Genomic DNA, 19834 nt, shown 5'->3' with positions numbered 1-19834 from the left:
CAGTTTTCCATAGTTCAGTTACACATATATTTTAATGTGTAGTGAAGATATATTCTATAATAATTTTGAATTCTGTGTTTTGAATGTCAAATTCATTATCAGCGACCCCAAAAACCCTTAATTAGACATTTTTTTAGAAAACTTGAATTTCTGGACCACTGTACGGCAGCTGCATATTTGCTACACATCTTTTTGACGTCGCCCGTTAGTGGACGCGCTTAGTCGTCCCGAGGAGAACACTCCCCGCTGATGATCCATTCGCGCTGCAAGACGTGGTGTGGTGACACAAGACCGGAGACAACTCTGATTAACTGCGAATATGTTAAACTCATCTTTTATCTTACGTCTTCTGTTCCGTAGAAATCATTGAATCTATAGAAACGTGGTCAACAGAGAATATCTATGCAACTGCACAGACTATATAGTATCAACTTCAGTTTGTATGCGTTTAAAATTGATGAATAATAAAACATGGAACTTGGAAGTAACTCTTACATTATTGCTGGTAATTTATTATTAAAAATATTATTTCAACTGTGATATAACGAACGCGTTTCGAATGACACTATTTAGCTTTGAGATACTTAACCCCTTTCATTTTTTATACAACATGTGTTCGCTAAGTTCGCTTGCACTGATAGCAAAACGAGTTACATTTTACGTGGAGACTCGTTGTTTATCGTAAAATATGGAACTATGCTAATGAGGATTGTCGAGTGGTAAACTTGCACGACAATTAGTAATCATCCTTTTTTGTCTATTAGTTTGTATTACGGAACATATGGAACGGATATAATTGAAATGTAAAGAAAATGTGTGTGGAAATGCATTCGGAGCATGGAATCCGAAGGACACGCCTTTGTATATTATGAATCATTAGTGCGGGTATATCGAAAAAGAAGATTTGCTTCTTTACCGCAGATAGCTAATTGCGTCGTTAAAGAACAATGGAGAATGAGTGATACGCATAACCGAGCATTAACGATATTTGAAAACAAGGCGAGAATTGTGTTGGGTTGGGATATCATCGATTGGTTTTAGGTGACATGCTTCATTTGCGGAATAGAAATTGTTTAAACGATGAAAGCTCGTTTTATGACGGAATAAGAATGTTTGTTAGTATCGTTGAGATAAATATTGTAAATTTTTGTTGTTGTACAATTTCGTATTTCTATGGGATAAAATGAAATTCCATAATTCGTCTAATGTCAAGCAATGTATAAAAAAGATAATGTGATCCTAGTTCTGAAATTGTCAGTTTTGATTAGGATCCTCTTCTTCCACAAGCAGACAGGAAAGTAGTGCCAGCAGACGACGCCCGAACTGCACGTGTATCCTTACGCCATGCATGGTATGCGTCATATAGTACTATACACACAGGCACAGTCTACATCCTGCCTTTCCTTGAACACGCCTTTCAAAATTTAAACGTGCACTGCCCCACGTGCACTTTCCATAAATTTTGCCTACGAAATAAAAATAATGGAACATCTATATATTTTCCGTCAAAGAAGAAACACATATTTTTATTTCTCTATATCGTTAAAATCGAACAACCTTTCCATATGTTTCTCCGTATCACCGTTCCTCTAATTCTATAACAATCAACATGCATAAATATAAGTCAAATTTCCATGCTTTTAACATTATATCTCCACCGCGAGACAAAATTATCGATTTCTGCTTATCAGAGGAATTCATTCTCCCTCGCTTTTCGTTCTTTTTATAATAAAACGTCAAGTATCTAATCTTTTTTTTCACAAGTAAACTCGAGGGTGGATTTAAAAAATGTTAGTCAAATATGATTTGTTCATCTGCCCTGAGCATGCAGATGCCAACGAGAGTGGAAGTACAACTCGCTTGCTATCGTGCAACTTTGAATTCCCGAAACAATTGGACCGAGTAATGAGAATCATGCATGAGTGCAATGAGGATGTGCTGATTGGGATGAATAGCTCATATTGTCGGGAGAGCCAAAAGCACCCAGAGCCTGTATACAGAGGCTCTCTGGTCATTATAAAATGCCCTGTCTGATACTCTTTTCATCATTGTACTACACTTACATTTTGTCTGTCGCACATTACAATGTCACCAAGTGTTGCATTCGATCAATTTTATCTCGTACTGTGCCGACACACGGTATAGTCCCACAAATATTCGAGTTTTTCGTCGGAATTTTTTGAAACAAAACGAAATATGAAATTCCACCGAAATTAATTATCTATTTCTTATTCAGAGAAATATCTGGTATACATTATAATTAATGTTAATTGATTTATGCTTTCACCGTCGTGTCGGTACACAGTGGCCTTTAACCCCTACATTTTCTGATAATAATAAATAACAGATTCCATGACTTTATCGCTTTCAAGCCAAGAAATGTATAATAATATTTAAAACATTTTTTTATACAATCTCCTTTTTACATTCGTAAGCATCAAAATCAAATAAAGAATATATATCCAAAACATAAGAAAATAATTTTTGAAATTACTTACTTACTTACTTACTTACTTTCCGGTTGCATAAACAGTGATAAATAGATTAAAGAATTTAGCATTTAATTTCAAGTGTTCATATGAATTGTAGAAATTATTTGAAAAATCATTACTTTCGTACCACGTCAGTTAAACGAACGTATCATGAAATCTATCGACAGTGCTCTAACCTATATTAAGATATAAAGAAAGAATTAGGTGATATCGATTTCGAGTGATTTGGTGTTACGTTACTTTAAATGACATAAGAGTAACTGTAAAAGACATTAACTGTAAAAGAGTCAGTTCAACATAGGACAGTGTCATATGTGCATGTTGAAAAACAGAAGAGTCACAATGTACGATATATAAACATAAACACATGTCTCGACAAAGTCGAACTTGCAAGTTCTCCAGCTCATACAAGATACAAGTACATATATACATCAGCTGACTCTCCCACCATCCGAGCCATTTTTCATCAGATAGCGTGCTCGAATCGACACTTCGGCTAGATAATAGAAACGGCTACGTCGACGCACTGTTTTTCCGCATTGTCAACAAAGAGGCCATCGTGAAGGAACAACGACCGCATCTTTAAGGCTAATGGCAGATCATGAAGTTGTCACATCGAAAAGGTAAGCGATGAAACGTATTTACTCTTTCTCTCTTCTAGTAACTGTCATCGGCACGCGTGCGATTTCCTGTATATACGATTTTTCACGACCTTCTATGCAAACCTTGAAAATTTACTGGTTTTCATCACATTGCGTTATAACAAAAACTTGGCTTCCGTACAGTCACTTGGCTGTGTCATCGCAGGAACGACCTATACATTTCGAATAACAGTCTATGCGAAATCGTTTTGTCATGCAAACATATATCTAATATAAGAAAATAATCTACAAAGCGATGGAATTATCTGTGTCGCGTTGGATCATGTTCCAAGGTCACGCGCTCTAAACAATTCTTAGTCCGAAGTTTCTTAACCAAAGAAAACAGAAGTTGAGTCAGTTTAGTGTTGACATTTTAAGAAGAAAATTCGATTTTGAGTATGTCTGCTGGTGTTCTGCAAACTCATTGTCTGAATCGTATATTATATCCTTATCATATGCTTATCAACATTGTTGTATAATCGAGAACAGTTTTTTTTCATTCTTTCTGACATTGAATTCATTGTATACACGCCAGACAAAATATAGCAATGCATTGCTGTCATCTATCTAATATTATGAAACAAATCAATGGTATGGATCACATAAATTAAAAAACCTGTTTAATCGACTGCAGAGAGTACATACAATCTTATTGATTATCATTCAACGCGTAAACAAAGTCTAATTAGTTTAACCTGAGCGAATCTATTAATACCTGTAGAAACTAAAAACTAGAAAAAAAAACGCATGATGCAATAAACGTAAATAGATCGTTCAAATATAATTATAATCACATGAGAATACATATGTATATCTTTTGTTTATTAGCTGGTTCTGGGGATGGTTTAGCTGGTCTGTCTCATCGTCTACTATGTTACGTGCTGCGGAGAAAAAAATTCTTTCCTGTAAGTTCAGTGTGAATGCTTTTCAAATTTTATATTATAACTTTTAAACAATTTTATAATTGATTTAATGTTATAATTTCGTAATATAGGTTTGAGTACTGCGTATCGTGGTTGGTACGTGGACATAGGACCTGTTGTTGGAACAGCTGATAAAATATGGACTATTTCTTTAAATGAAGAATCACCCAAAACACCGATCGTTTTGTTACACGGTCTGGGAGCAGGTGTAGCACTCTGGTGTTTAAATCTGGATGCATTAGCTTCTCAGAGACCAGTATACGCAATTGATATATTAGGTAAATATAGAACAATTCGAGCATTTCACTATAACTTTCTAGTAGATAAATAATATACAAATATTTTTTGTGAATGTGTGTGTTGAAAGACAGAACCAATTATCAGACATGACTCATAGATGAGTAAGATTGAACTTTGGAATTACACACACATCTGTGAAAAAGATAAATCTTCCTGTTATTATCAGAATACTTTGTGTTTTCTTCTTACAAGGAAAGAAGACTGTACAAATTAATATTTAAATACCTCGAAACTTTGTTACCGTGTTATTTGAATATGAAATCTTGTTAAATTTTATTACATCTAGCTTTTTATGCAATATCAAGAACTATTTTTTTATGAAATTCAGTGTCTTATTTTAGATATTCTTTATTTCACGATGTTTCTTTTATTCAACGATGTAAAAATTGTTTCATTATACCTAGATTATTTTCTAATGATACTTTTAGACGTTTTTGTTCTTCTTTATTACCGATTCTTCACAATCCAGGTTTCGGTAGAAGTAGCCGTCCTGTTTTTAGTAATAAAGCCCAAGAAGCCGAAAATCAGCTAGTCCAATCCATTGAAGAATGGAGAAGAGAAATGCAGTTAGAAAAGTTCACGTTGTTGGGTCACTCGATGGGTGGCTTTCTAGCAGCATCGTATTGTATTCAACATCCTGAAAGAATTAAACATCTTATTCTCGCGGATCCTTGGGGTTTCCCTGAAAGACCTGTAGAAGCAGTGTCAAAAGCACCTATACCATTATGGGTGAAAGCTATAGCTTATATGATTCAACCATTGAATCCACTGTGGGCAGTCAGAGTGGCTGGTCCATTTGGTTCGTAATTTCACATACTATCCTTTCCTGTGTGTGCAAGTCTCTCAGCTTTTGTAAATCATAACAAAAATATTGTTCTCTTCTAGGACAGTGGTTGATTGAGAAAGCTAGACCGGACATTGTAAAGAAGTTTGTACCTATTCTAAAAGATGAGACGACTGTAATTTCACAGTACTTACATCAATGCAATGCACAGTCTCCCACGTAAGTATTTTATTAGGCATTAAGTTTAGTTGCAAACGCAACTTCTTTTCTACGTGGACTTATTGATCGAAGTAAGCACCATTATAATTAGACTGCAAATGTTTATAAAATTTTTAATTTTTCAATCCAAAACAAAAATAAATATCTTACTAAGCTTTATCGAATTTTATATTGTAGTACTTTTTGAACATTTTCATAAACCATAAATGCATAAAGATCCGCAGTCTAATTACAATCAACGTATTCTGTCAATGTTAAATATTTTTTTGATCTATAGGGGTGAGAGTGCGTTCCATGCGATGATGCAAGGTTTTGGCTGGGCCAAGAATCCTATTGTCAGAAGAATAGATAAATTAAATCCAGAAATTCCAATAACTTTGTTATATGGCAGTCGATCATGGGTCGACAATTCTTCTTGGGAAACTCTTAAGCAAGCTAGATCATCGTCGTACATCAATGTCCAGGTAAAATAGCGAACATGAAAATAGAGTACATCTCGTGAACATTAAATCTTATGAGCTACTATGTTTCTTTTTCTTCTAGGCAATAACGGGGGCAGGTCACCACGTTTATGCAGACAAAAGTGACATTTTCAATAAATATGTATTAGAAGCATGCAATTTAAGTGACTCGATACCTAATTTATCAGCGTCGGACGTCCGTCTGAACATTAAAACTGTAAATGAGCAACAAATTTCTCTGATACTCACGAACCAGGAGGTTGAGTCGAAACCCGTCGAAGAACAAGAGTTGAATACGACACAAACCCGATCTAGTTGAAATTTAGTGCAATTTTAATGTTGAATTACATATGTATATTTTTTTAACTCTCTCATGCGGTTGGATAGACTGCATATGTCGTGTGATTTAGACTAGGTATATATACCACATCGTACCATACAATTGCTTACGAATTCACATTACTATGTAACTTAATTTCTAATTGATGTAATGCCATATTAGTAGTGTAGTCTCAGACTCCTTGAACTATCTTGGAAAATACCTGTTCATATTCTCTTTGTTGATTTTATATAAACTTTTCGAAATATTAATATTAAATCGTTGAGATTTTAATATCTACTTTATGAATTTCGATTTATTTCTCAGGCTTTAGATCTAAAATACTGTATTGTAAAAAGGAAAGAGGGCGAGGGAGAAACGTTGAGTTCCTCACACATAGGCAAACAGTTTAAACCAAGCGGTTCATTACAAATAAATCTTGTAAGATCACATAATATCAATGGGATCAAAATGATTAAATAAATTAAAATATTCCACAGAAGTTATGTTAGAAGTGTATCAGAGGAAAATTGAATTGTATATTATGTACAATTATAGTATAAAATGAAACGCGAGTGAAACCAAATAAATGCTGATGTCGATTCTGTTCATAAAACGATAGATTACAATAAAAAAGTATTGTGCTAATATTACCGATAAAAGATTATTTATTATCTATCCATGGATTCATTATCGTCAGTAAACTCATCAGCATGAAAATCATCAACATAATCATCTTCAAAATCATCTTCTCCGTCTTCATTAAGCACATCCATATTAGAACGATCTTTCTTATATTTCCGTCTCCGTTCTCTCTGTTTATCTTTCAAGAATTTTTCAAACTGTTCTTCCTGTTCTTGGACAGTTAAAAAATTTGGATCATTTTGTGAAACAGATTCAGCAGCGGGAAATAAATTTAATTCTGTGCTAGTTGCTCGTTTTTTAAGCATTTGCCTTGACTGAGATAGCGAAACCTTGATCTGCAAAAGAAGAAATTGTTTTTAGGTGTTACTAATGCATCGATAAATTCTCATATAGCATACCTTTGACATTATTCGATTGTGATCTAAATTAAATACGTCATGCTGCATTACTGGCAGAGTTACATTAAAGGTATCATCAGGACTATCTGTGCTTTGCTGATCAACGTTAGTAAAGGTTTTTAATGAAACGGTACAATTCACAGCAAGCGGATATAAGCTAGGTTGATAATCTTCTCCATAATCTGCTATTGCTAATTTTCTCTCCACTTCTTTGGCGATATCCATGCGTTTATATTTCACAAAACTAATTGGGGGCAAGTTGCCCATAACATAAAGTTGACATAACTCGTATCTCAGACGATGTGCACAGTCGTTTAATATTTCTATTGTATCAGACTTATCGAGACTATTGTCTATCCAATATATATTAATTTGTTTAAAATCCTGTGTTATTTTTACAAAACAGATTTCTATGCATTTGTTTTCAAGTCTAGGATCTAGTTCTCCGGTGGACATAAAATCTGTGATATGTTCCATCAAAACCTTATTTAAAACATTCATCCTCCGTGTTGTGTGTACAGACGGTCCTCTCTTCATTGTTTCGCTAAAGGTGATGCCTTCTATTCGACCCCTAAAAATGTATACAGTAGAAAATTATTAGGTAGTTTTAAAATAAAAGGGAAAACTTTTGCAATGTGAGAAATTGATCTACAATTAATACTTGCCTCTTCAATTCATTTTTGCGTAACAATTTTTTCATGACCCTACTCTGTTTATGAATATTGTTTTGTATGTTATTGGTAAAGAAATGTCTACGGGTTTGGTTAATTATAAACATTTGAACATTCCGAATTTTACCAGAGTAATACATGTTTCGCTAAGCACTCAAAACATTGCTTCCTCTCAAAACATTGAGGTTTCGTTAGTTTTTTGTAATAGGTTATACATGAAATGATTCCATACGAAAACGACAATATTATTTTAGTGATTGATACTGTTCGTACTTTTAAATAATATGATATTTAGCTAACTATTATAAGGATAATATAATTTTGTTTCTTTAAATATGTATTTATCTGAAAATATTTTCAGATGCTTTAGGTTTTCCAGCCTGCGTATGAAGTTAAAATCAAACTTACAAACCAAAGTTATCATAAAATTAGATTATATGTATTGGGTTGGAAACAGTTGGAAAGAAAGTTTGTAGAAAAATTATTTATTCATGTTTATTCAATAACACGAGAAGTTACCTCGAAAATGGAACAGAATGGAAAATATGTTATTGAATAAATCTATGAATCTCCAACCCAATATTAGAAAAGGGGTATACATATTTAGTAAAGAATTTAATTTATTCTGGATAAAATTTATGTATAATATATTGTACATATTCAGATATAAATTGCAACGTAAAAAATATGTCTGATTTTTATTTTGATATACTTACTATACGAATATTTCTGTTCCTGATTCTAGACTAACAAAGAGAAAAAAATTACATATTTATTAAATATTTATTAATTTACATATTACTCGATACGTCATATTAGAACAGGTATAACATATAAAATTTTCGACTTTTATTCATTGTAATTTACTTTCGAATTACAATACTATGTACATATAAACTATTTAATAATTAATTGTATGCCGATAAAACTTTACATTTCCATTTTATCTAAAGGGAGAAGTTGTTAGAGGAACTGCCATAATTGCGCAACGAGAAACAAACTCTCGACACTTAAACCTCTTCACAAAGTTTCGTCGGTCTAGTTGAAAACATTCGTGAATACAGATTCAAAGAACTGTTATTGCGAGCGGTGATACTGAGACATTTGTATGATCAGGCTATGATGTCTGTCTGAGATAACTATCCATTTTTATTTTTACTGATTGTTACTTATATCGTCCGTACTGTACAACACTTACTGAATAAAAAAAATCTTTTTCCATCTTACCTCATCGAATGTCGATCTTATCTTAATAATAATAATAATAATAATAATAATAATTGTAATTTATATGTATACATACACATATGTATATATGTATATATATACTCTAAAAATGGAATTTATATATATATAGATATACATATATAAATATACACATACATTTATATTGTTTGGTATAAAAGCAGATTAATGAGATCAGAAGTCAAATTTGAAAAATACTTATACCTAAATGCACACGTCACGTGCTAAAGAAATCCAAGATAGTCCGCGAATGAACAAAATGTCTTAAGAGGCGCAAATAACTTATTACATTTAAGACCAAGCAAAATACATTGGACGATGAAACGTTAAGAATTTTGTAACTTCAAAACTTATTCCTAGGAAATTTAATTAAATATCACCCAAATTATATTTGCATATTCCGAGCACACTATTAACCTCGGAGGATGCTTAAATCTACTAGTGAACTAAAGTCAATTTACCGTCTATATATTCGTTACTTTTACAAATTCATCATATACATTTTTATATAGAGAGTGCCCAATTATAATTTGCTTGTACCTCTTAAACTATTTATTACTCGAAAAAGTATTTACGCAGAATTTATTCCTTGTTAACACATTCGTGACCAGCGGTTATTACATGAGATGCTTAGCAGAATATAATTTCAAAAAGTCTATACCCGAATACCGCAAGGTTCTGCTATGTAAATGTAAAGAACGTTCAGCTAATGAATTTGAAATTACGTTAAACTACATTGCCAGTATTCAGCTAATGCTGTGGTCGGCAAACTGCGGCTCGCGAGCCACATACGGCTCTTTGGCTACTTGACTGTGGCTCTTCCACAAATGACGTTTCTAAAATAAATTTATTTTATTTTACTACAATTTTTTCAATCAGTTAGTGTGTTAAATCTAAATTAAAATAAAGTCCAATTTCCACTTCCAGGGTTTTTGTAAAGAAATTTGGCTCAGAAAATGATTTGGAATGACGTAGGATAACGTTGCTGGTATTCAGCTAATTGATTTGAAATGACGTAACACTAAATACGTTCCCGGTCTCGAATGTGTTAAAAGTGATTTCATCTCAAACGTTTCTTCGATTACGAAATAATCTGAAAGGTAACTGCATGTAAAGATTATAAGAGGATACCCTGTATATAAGATTCATACATACTTATACACGCGTATGTATATGTATATATAATTTCAGAGAGAATACATAGCTTGATCAAAATACCATTGATCAGTGACATCGATAAAAGTCAGAATTATTTCCAGTGATATATGAAATCACAATCTGAATCATATTTATAAAATGTAACAATATAGGATCATATCAATATGTAAAAAATACGACAAAAATGCCCAAATTCATTATTTCATTACGCGAGATTTAAAAAAGAATACTGGAAATAAAATTCTGGCTCTATTCAAAACGACAGTATCGTACCCTTGTCAATGATTAGGTATCGTGCGGATTTTTCCTCTGTTTCTAACATGATCATACCTGAGAAACGAATAAATCATTTACATCAAGCCGCACAGCCAAGAAACAGAAGATCGTCTTTGAAAATGCTTTTTCCCTTACATGTTCGAGTTTCAATGAATTTATATTCAAAACGGAAATACAAATGTCTTCTGAACGTACTCCATTCGTTAGCTTTCGTGTACTGGTTCTACGTGAAAAAACGTATTCGACTTTTCTCATTGGTTCTGCGTGCGTCGTTCGCCAATTATGTTCTCCAATTTACGCGCGACAAAGGCAGACTTCTTTTTCGGAGATCCTTCCGTCATTTCTACGTCCGTGTCATCCGATAAAAGTCTCTTGCCGACCGATCGTTTCGGATCAACAGAAATCATCATTCTATTAATAGCCTCTAAATCCTGGAAACATGTGATTAGCAGTCAGAAAACAAAAAGAATTTTTTATCTTAAATCGATCTATATTCTTATATTACGAAAGAAATTTCTGTGGAAAGAACGCCGTATGTCACATACTTTCACTTTTGAGATATTGACGTTTAAAGCCTTTCGAATTTGTTTTCACGATTTCTTTTCTGGTAAATACGTAAATCCTATACTATAAAGCTCAGTTAATGCATAAACTCAAATTTTTTGACATTGTGACATGCTGCGTTTTTCCTTGCAACCACAGATTTATCTAAATAGCTATGAAACAAGCAATGACAAGAAGATGACAGTTTTCATATTTATCCGCGGAAACAGTACATTTATTTCGATAGTGAAAAATATTGTCTAATATAGTCAAATGCTCCATAAGCCAGAGTGTACTATGTCCTATGTAACTATGTGAGTTAAAAGGAAGGTTCAACTTACCTTAGCAGGACTACGACTGAAACAATAACTAAGTTGTGGTGCTGGAGAAGCTGAAATGGCTTTTGGGTCCAAATTACGGGTCATAATACTACTGGTTACGTGTCTGACTGGTGAACTTGCTGGGGGTTTCCCCTTGGGCAGGGGACTCAACGACAGATTCATCACGCTGCCGCGTGCTAATCCCAATTTGTTTGCTACTTCTTTCACTTGAGGCACGTATACTGTATTATAAAATTTAATCAGGTCACCGCGTGTCTCTTCGCCGAAGCTTTGCGAAGTTCCCGCCATGTTTGAAGGTGTAGGCGGTGCCACGTTGGCCTCTTTATCCGACACATCTTTTGAGCCCGATTCCTCGTTGTTCGGCTGCAACTGATTCGTAGATGTTTTTGCGATCAGCACTGATCTGTATATATGTGAAACTGCCTGTGGTTGTAACCGGTAGCACCGCATGATCTCCGTGAACGAGTTCTTCTCCAATTTTGCTAGTTTACAGATTACATAAATTGCACACATTAAAATCTGATCGAGATGCCGATCCTTCATCAGTTCCGTTCTATCCTTGATCGAGTACTCGAATATTGTCCAGATTTTTCTTTTTAGATCGGTATCCATAATTTCCAGAGATCCGCATAGATCCGACATACGGACGCTCGCAAGATTGTAATATTTCCTAAAGAAAAGCGCGACCGAGCCTGTCCGCTTTGGTCTCGCTGGCTCCCTGTTCATCGTCATGGTTTGCATTGGCGTACTCGTGGACTGAACGCTGGACGCTCGCGAAACTGTTATTTGCTCGGGCAGCAACAGTATTCTCGGATTACCATCTATAGCCAGAACTTGCGGTGGTAATACGCTTTGACCAGCTACTCGCAACACGCTCTGACCACCAAGATGTCTGGTGTCAGCGAATAAACGCTTCTTGACTACACCCGAAGCGGCGACAGGAGACTGAAATCTTTCCGAAGCTGAGGAAATAGGACTCTGCTGCACATCGTGATGAGTACCACGGTCCAACGCAATTCTCCGCAATGCCGGTTGGCCAGGAATATTTGGATCAACGGTTTCCAACGTACCCGGTAACGAAACTTCTTCGCAACTGGGTACACCTTCCGGCGTGGATTGAATAGCTGCCCATAGAGGACTGTCGCTTTGCCATGCAAGGGACTCTAAAATCTTCTCCTCTATCTGATTCAAATGCTTCACGACGTCGCGCGATAATTGGTCTTCTGCTCTAACTATAATCTCTATCACTTTGTAAAAGTAGTAGGCGTCTAGATTCAACGCGTTCAAAATCCAAGGGAAAACTTTGTCGTTGCTTTTGTATGAATAAATGACAATCTCCAAACAGCAAGCGAACAGGCATTGAATAAAAACCTCGTTCGTAAGAAGGTTCTGAAAGAGAGAGATATATTATTCAGAGACAGTAGTTTGCGTAATTTTCTTCTGGGCAGCCGTTCAACGTACCGTCACATCGTAACTTGGTTTCTTGCGTTTCTCTTCGTTTAAAATCATCTCTAGGAGTCTGTAAAATAGAGTCTGACCCAAGTAGAGTCTCTGCTTCCCGAAATCCAGATTAGCCTCCTTCAGATTCATGCTTTTGTTAAAGTTCGCATAAAATTGTTCTCCTATTTCCTTCACCTTTGTTTCCACTAACGACTTTACGTCTTGAGAACAGCTGTTTAATATTTGAAGAAGATTCTCGCTTGGTGAAGTCTGTCCAGCCAACATGGCTTGAAGTCGAATTACACTTTGCGTTGCAGTGGACACCGGTGTTACATTCGTAATATCTTTAGATCTAAGATAGCCACGTCCAGTTAGCGGTGTTGGTGGAGCTAAATGCTGTATCTATTTTGGAAAGTTTCACGATATAATGAATAAAGAAAATGCTATTTGTAAATATGGTAAATATATTTACCCCGCTGTATTGCTCCCTTTTCAACTGAAACTGTTCTTGTAAGTCTCCAACATTCATCATCTGTGTAGGAGAACCAATATTATTACTAGCATCATGATCTAAAACAGAAGGAAATCAGATATGAGATATCAAAACATAATTTGCGATAATATTTCTTCCTTTCGTATATAGTTTAATATAAAAGCAAAACACACCCACACCCACATACACACACACACAAGTATACATACAACCACTGAATTATACGATTAGTAGTCCGCAAATTTTTATACATTTACCACATCCACAAGTGTATAATACACAATATAACAAAAATTTTGTTCTTAATCTCATATATGTACAACCCGTAATAGGGAAAATAAAATTCTGTTTAATCTTCCAGCAAAATGTGGATATACGTAATTATTATTAAATATACAGTCATGTTTAACAACTCGGAATTAAACGTCCTGAATGTTGTAAACCCACCTTTGAGAGAAATATGTTTGGCTAATTTAGCATACGCTATATCTCCTCCAACTATTTCCAAGCTTGATATTCCATTTAGTCTGACTCGCCTCCAATCAGCTTCAAATCACAGCCAAGACAAAGCAGACACAAATTGATTAACAGCAAGAAATGAAAATTATTATTTAATAAGATAAAGACGGTCATGCACTCTATATGTAATCAAAAAATTGCAAATCAAGAAACATATGCAGATCGCTATGATAACCTTTATAGATTTACAGATTATGTTGTCTCAGCAGAGTAACACAATATATTCGAGATAACTTTGTTATTTACATTTTGGATTTGTTAATTACAAATAAGATATTAACACAGTTTGGACAAATTACTGAACTTTTTCTGTACATACCTAATTATAAACATATAAAACGAAGAGGACGAAACATCCTTTTTAATTTACAATCTCGGAAACAATTTATATTTATCAAAGCAAAAGACAAAAAGTAAGCATACAGGCATGCAACTTATAGTATTATTTTCTTTTGTTTTCAAGCATTTCTTCCTTAATAAGCAAGATTAGGAGCAAGATGTTATGTAAGTATAAATTAATGAAAAAAGTGTATTTACCTAAAAATATTCTTTCATCAAAATCTCCCACACTCAGCACATGTTGCTCGTACACTCTATTGATAGCTTTGTTGTTTCCATCAAAATATAAAGCTTCCAAAATACCAGAAAAACTTGTGGGATCACCACGGAGAACTTTTTCCTCAAATAATTTTTTGATGTGATTCTTTAGATGATATTCCTTAATTACTTTAGCCTCCACTGCAATAGCTTCGTGACGCTCGCAAAGCAAATTGACTATACAGTTCGCTGTTTGAGGCGAAGTATAGTTTTCATCATTAAAATTCGCAGGTAGACCTATTTGAAGGACGAATAAAAAAGTAGATTAGAAACTTCCTTTCTTTCTTTCCACTGCATTTTATGTCTATTTACCTGGAAAGTTGGGATTCAAAAGGTCTTTCCTATTAGCCAATAGAGCATTGTTATATATAAGATCACAACAAACTAATAGTAAATGATACGAATTAACTAGATCATCAGAGATATCAGGAAATGCTCCCTTTATACAAATAAATAAGGTCCAGCAGAATTCAAACACTCTTGCTGGTGTACAAGGCATTGCTTTGTGTCTTCTCGATCTTGGTGGTCTTGAGATATCTTCTGCTGGATATTTAAATACATCGTTGAAAATTGGTTGATATTTCTTGAATATCACCATAGAGACAGAGAAGTTTCCTTCTAGCTTTTCGATTTTGGAACGGAAGTCTTGTGGCATATTTGCCATATCTGCCCATGATTTACTCTTTGTAAAGAATTGTATCAGTGAAAGGTTACACAGTTGCAACAAACGAGTCAGCGACACGCAATTCCCTTCCACGTTAGGGCCTGTTCTTCCAACAGTGGGTATAGAAGATTTACGGCATGCTACGTACAATGCACACCCTATCCAATGCAACTGATCACCCTGAAAAGAATTATGATCAGTATACTGTTTTTTCATTAAATGTAAATCAGTCTTTTGTAATTCATTTAAATTACAGTTTTGTTTTTACAATTTTTGCTGTTTTCAATGAATTATATGTCATAGCAACCTTGACCAACTTCGATGAAACTTTGTACATGCGTATAACTTTGTCAGATCTACAAAAGACATCTTCTGAATTTTCATTACAGGCACAGATAAGAACTTTTTTCTTTGCAATCGCAACTAATAGCAATTTGAAAAAAAGATTATTTACACATTACCTAGTAAGTTAATCCTTCTACCGATTATAAGAAAACCCAAGTTTGGTCAAATTTTAGGAAAGTTATTCGTTTTCAGAGGATGTATGAATACTTTCTATACCCACTGTATGTGCAATATTGGTTTGAGTGAGCTTTCGATTGAAGTAATTATTGAAACCACAAAGAGTATAATATGTTTCCATCTGCTTTAGAAGATGGTGGTTAACTAAGTACCTATGCTAAAAGACTAAATTCAAACTTCTAAACTGTGCCTGATGATAATACATGTCTATAAAAACTAATTTGTTAACGAATACAGTTAATTTTTCGTTTCAGTAAGGTTGATAAGTTTAAAATAGACAGTCTCGAATAATAACTGTGGCATATTATGGGAATGGAATAATTGTTAGGGATCCTGTAGAAACAATGACATTTACATCGTATTCTTTGGACAGACGGTTTACAATTATTAGTGAATTTTAAATTGGTGCGCTTTGATCGTCTACCGAACCGCGAAATCAACGACATTGAACGTCGCTCAAAAAAGTCAAACAAATTGGTACGTTGCAAAAGTAAAGAATTGGGATTAATGGGACAGTGAATGATCCTGGAAAAATTCAGACACCGTTTTAATTAATCAAACTAGACGGGTGCAGTTTGACATAACCAGGGGAGAGGAGTAATTCAAAAAGTACCTCGAGAGTATAATTCTGTCGGATCGTCTCATACGATCTCCAGGCTTCGGACGCGGCAGTCGCATCCATATTCAATTTTTGGCACAAATCCTGGTGCCTACTGTATGTAGAATCCTCGATGTCGTCCGACTGCCCCATTTTCGTCGGAAAACCGATGGAAAATCGCAGAAAAACACGACTACCTTACACCGCTAAACGCGACTGATCTGCGCCATACGAGGGCTCCGTGATGGTTTGGCGCACTGATATATATCAGTGATTTGGCGGGAAACTGGCCGAGCCCCGCCATGTTTGCCATGTTGGCGGGAAATGTAGAACACCGATTATAAGAAAAAAATCCTTGAGTCGACCTTGCCGCGGAAATTGTTTACCGTACGATGGTCGGTTTATTCACGAAACAACGAGCAAATATCAAATTAATACGATTTCGTTTGTACAATGAATACAAAAATACAGCCCTAAAAAAATTCCCGAGTCTTGATCACGCGCAATGGTTTTTACGATCTTTGAAACAACACAATTAAAAGAGGCGGCAAAATTTTCGGGTCCCCTTCTCGAATTCACAAAGTATATACACGGATGGTACGGATACGGATATGTTTTTTTCTGTATACGTATTGCGAATTCTGAAACAAATAAAGTTATCGAGTAAGTTGATACTTTGTCGGCAGATTATACGGCATTTTTACTCGAATGGCGCGCATTAGTCTCGTGGGGAAAAAACAACTAACTATAATTGACTAGTTATTTTTAAAGAAGTAATTAACTAGTTACTAAAAAATTAATTATAGTTACTCAAATACTAACTGCTTAGTAAAGAACAAAGGAAATGAGAGTTTCAGTGTAATTTTTAGCATGGAACAGAACCTGTATATATCATTTTTAGCACGGAACAGAACCCGTTTTCTCCTAGTAACTACCACAGTCCTTGAAAATAACTAAATTCCCTGTCATCAAAGCCCAATTTTCCGTCATCTTCAGTCATCTTTGGTCATCTTGCAGTGTCTTGCAGTGTCTTGCAGTCATCTTGATTTGAAACGCTCGCTTTTTATTGGCTCTCGTGTGTTCCATCTTGTAAGTCGTGTGTCCATTTCGTTTGTTTGTAAAATCTAATTGTAAAATAAAGTATTCCAAGCACCGAAATAGTAGCAGTATGCCTTTCATTTCTCATAAATTTTTACGAATTGTATATTGTACATGAATTGTACATGAAAGACGTATTATTGTAACATGGAATAACCGTATATCGAAACGATTCTTAGTTTTTTAAAAGACGATGATCATTCTCAGGTACATACTTACATGATGTGAAAGAACAATGATTATGTATTTATATAAGATATCAGAGTAATATGTGGAATTAGAAAGCACTCTATGTCGACGGTGCGCTTCCATGGTATAAATATGTAAATACAATATGGCGGATAGAAGCGGAACATTACGAGCTTCTCCGAATGGCATTTTGCCAATTGATTGAGAAATAGCAGAACTCGTGAATGCGATCGAGTTTTGGGCATACACGGACGTTCGGGCAACATGGATTAAAAGATATCGCTCGAAATACTCGGACCTCCTGTTGATCGTGTAGAAAATGTCACGAAGGTGGTGTTGTTGAAGAATGTTTATCTCTTGAGAAAAGGGTAATCGTGCTAGTAGAACTATCCGGCGCAATATGAAATAAACCGTGACGAAACCCGTGTTTCGTCGAATGCAACGGTACCGTGGCTTTCACGTTCGATTTGCTGCCGGCATTTCGCATAACAATGTCTGATGTATAGGTACTGTCATGGACACAGATGTAGAGCTTGGCAAAGGTGAAGGGTGTGAAACCAGTCCAGGTTGCTCTGGCTATTCTAGCATGGTGCACAGTAAAAAAGTTATCAAACATGCACTACGACAGCAGGCCAAGAGACGCAGAAAAAACACTACCATAGCGGCTGGTAATTCTCGTACTCTTCCAAGGATTGTCGTCAAACCATTGCCACCGCCGCCACCGAACGACCCACCGCCTCCGGTGAACAATGTGCAGCATATTAACACTAGTAAGCCAAATCCTTTTCTGTAATATAAAACATAATCTATTATTGACATACACTGCCGCTCAAAACTATGTGGACACTTACCGTGTTCATGAAATTTCTGATATATAATGTATATTTTTATTATCAAACAATATTTGTTGCTAAAGTTTATTATTAATATGTATGTAATGTATTCTAATAGTACCAAAATAAACAATTTAGTTATTGAATTTTCTTAAATAAATAAAAGAAAAACTATGGGATCACTTCTGAAAATCACAAATCACAAATCTGAAAAACATTTGTGGGATATATATGTTTCTTTTATCGATCGTATTTGCTGATAATAAATTTTTAAATGTTTTCGGCGCAACAGTTCGATGATTACATTTAATCATTCAATATTTCTAGCCAACAACCGTAGTCCCGTTGAAAGCACCGGTTCTCGTTAGATCACCGAAGTTAAACAATGTGAAACGTGAACGGCACTGGGATGGGTGACCGTCTGGTAAAAAAAACCGGAGAGTGACCCACCCGGGGTATTTTTCACGTGTTGTTGGCAAAAGGTGGTTCGGAACCTACAATAAACAGTAGGTCCTGCTGAAAAGGTGATGGTGAGAGTGGAAAGAGAAAGGGGATTGGGTAAATGAATTTGAAACCCTGAGGGGACCAAATATCATAAGCCACATTCAATATTTCTGTTTTTTCAAAATTACTATAACATATTTAATTTACAGACGCGAATCAAATAAATCTTGAAAAAGATCCAAACTAGGATAGAAACGTTGATTTTAATTGACAATTAGCAAAGTTGCTTTATAATTCGTAATAAACGTTCAAATTGTTGCGCCGAAAACATTTAAAAGTTTATTATTTGTGGGATTTCTTAGAATCTGAGTGGAACCTTATTAATACTGAAATAATGAAAAAGTTAGTAGCCAGGATGCCACGACTAGTAAATGCAGTCATAAAAGCACTATTTTTTATCATTATTGGTGAGAAATTTAATAAACTATTATTAAAATATGTTCTCTAACACTGTACGAACTGGAATACATACAGGGTAATCAGATTTACCAAAGATATCATAATTTTTTTCAGGTAGTTATAAGAATGGAAGTGTCCACATACTTTTGAGCGACAGTGTATCAAGAACAGGTACACACGTAGGAATCTTAGCTATCGCAGGAAAAATTCAAATGTATTTACATGTTGTATAGTAGCTGCAATTAAATGCAAAAGACTCTGTAGGGTTAAGATTTTGTTAATATAAAGAGGAAGAAACATAAACAGAGATGAGTAGACAACGAATCTTTATGCATTTATGAAGAAATTGGTTGGGTGAAATATAAAACAGTAAAAGATTTTAAAAATTCGAGAATGTTATATAATTAGACAGCGATCTTTATGCAATATAAAAATTTTCCACCTGAATTGCAACAAACCGGAGTGACATAGAAAATAATTTTCTCTCTTAATATGTTCAATAGGTTGGAAATGATACACGAGTATTTTTATGTTATTCCTGCTTCCCACAATCAATGTCAAA

General features: G+C 34.8%; 4 protein-coding genes across 9 annotated transcripts in view; 2 read left to right on the top strand and 2 right to left on the bottom strand.

Moving 5' to 3' along the window:
- The first annotated feature begins 2613 nt into the window (after positions 1–2613).
- Positions 2614–7538, top strand: Puml (pummelig). Of its 2 annotated transcripts, none has more exons than XM_076422911.1 (7): positions 2614–3115; positions 3962–4038; positions 4128–4334; positions 4826–5155; positions 5242–5359; positions 5637–5823; positions 5903–7538. In XM_076422911.1, the coding sequence occupies exons 1-7, from the start codon at positions 3084–3086 to the stop codon at positions 6137–6139; spliced, it is 1188 nt and encodes a 395-aa protein (XP_076279026.1). In that variant the 5' UTR covers positions 2614–3083; the 3' UTR covers positions 6140–7538. The 2 variants fall into 2 exon arrangements, with proteins under 2 accessions (XP_076279026.1, XP_076279027.1); XM_076422912.1 differs by lacking the exon at positions 2614–3115 and adding an exon at positions 3249–3529.
- Positions 6811–8278, bottom strand: LOC143208441 (uncharacterized). Its single transcript, XM_076422916.1, has 3 exons — positions 7848–8278; positions 7183–7753; positions 6811–7119 (listed from the first exon to the last, which is right to left on the bottom strand). Exons 1-3 carry the CDS (start codon positions 7991–7993, stop codon positions 6811–6813), a joined length of 1026 nt encoding a protein of 341 aa, XP_076279031.1. The 5' UTR covers positions 7994–8278.
- A 187-nt stretch (positions 8279–8465) lies between these two features.
- On the bottom strand, positions 8466–16805 carry LOC143208424 (retinoblastoma-like protein 1). Of its 2 annotated transcripts, XM_076422883.1 has the most exons (8): positions 16265–16805; positions 14778–15309; positions 14406–14702; positions 13797–13895; positions 13329–13426; positions 12878–13258; positions 11417–12805; positions 8466–10963 (listed from the first exon to the last, which is right to left on the bottom strand). In XM_076422883.1, the coding sequence occupies exons 1-8, from the start codon at positions 16400–16402 to the stop codon at positions 10784–10786; spliced, it is 3114 nt and encodes a 1037-aa protein (XP_076278998.1). In that variant the 5' UTR covers positions 16403–16805; the 3' UTR covers positions 8466–10783. The 2 variants fall into 2 exon arrangements, with proteins under 2 accessions (XP_076278998.1, XP_076278999.1); XM_076422884.1 differs by lacking the exon at positions 13797–13895 and having other exon boundaries at positions 8467–10963; positions 16265–16803.
- Positions 16806–17628: 823 nt separating this feature from the next.
- Positions 17629–19834, top strand: part of Asx (transcriptional regulator additional sex combs) — a 13720-nt gene continuing 11514 nt past the window's right edge. For all 4 annotated transcript variants that reach the window (XR_013008903.1, XR_013008904.1, XM_076422880.1 and 1 more), the window contains exon 1: positions 17629–18306. Coding sequence is in view for 2 of the 4 variants with exons in the window: in XM_076422880.1 (XP_076278995.1) it covers positions 18051–18306 (256 nt within the window). In the remaining 2 variants the exon portion in view is untranslated. The remainder of the gene's footprint in view (positions 18307–19834) is intronic.

This window comes from Lasioglossum baleicum, chromosome 4, assembly GCF_051020765.1.
Source record: "Lasioglossum baleicum chromosome 4, iyLasBale1, whole genome shotgun sequence".
Lineage (NCBI taxonomy): Eukaryota > Metazoa > Arthropoda > Insecta > Hymenoptera > Halictidae > Lasioglossum > Lasioglossum baleicum.
This window is presented reverse-complemented; position numbering and strand designations above follow the sequence as displayed.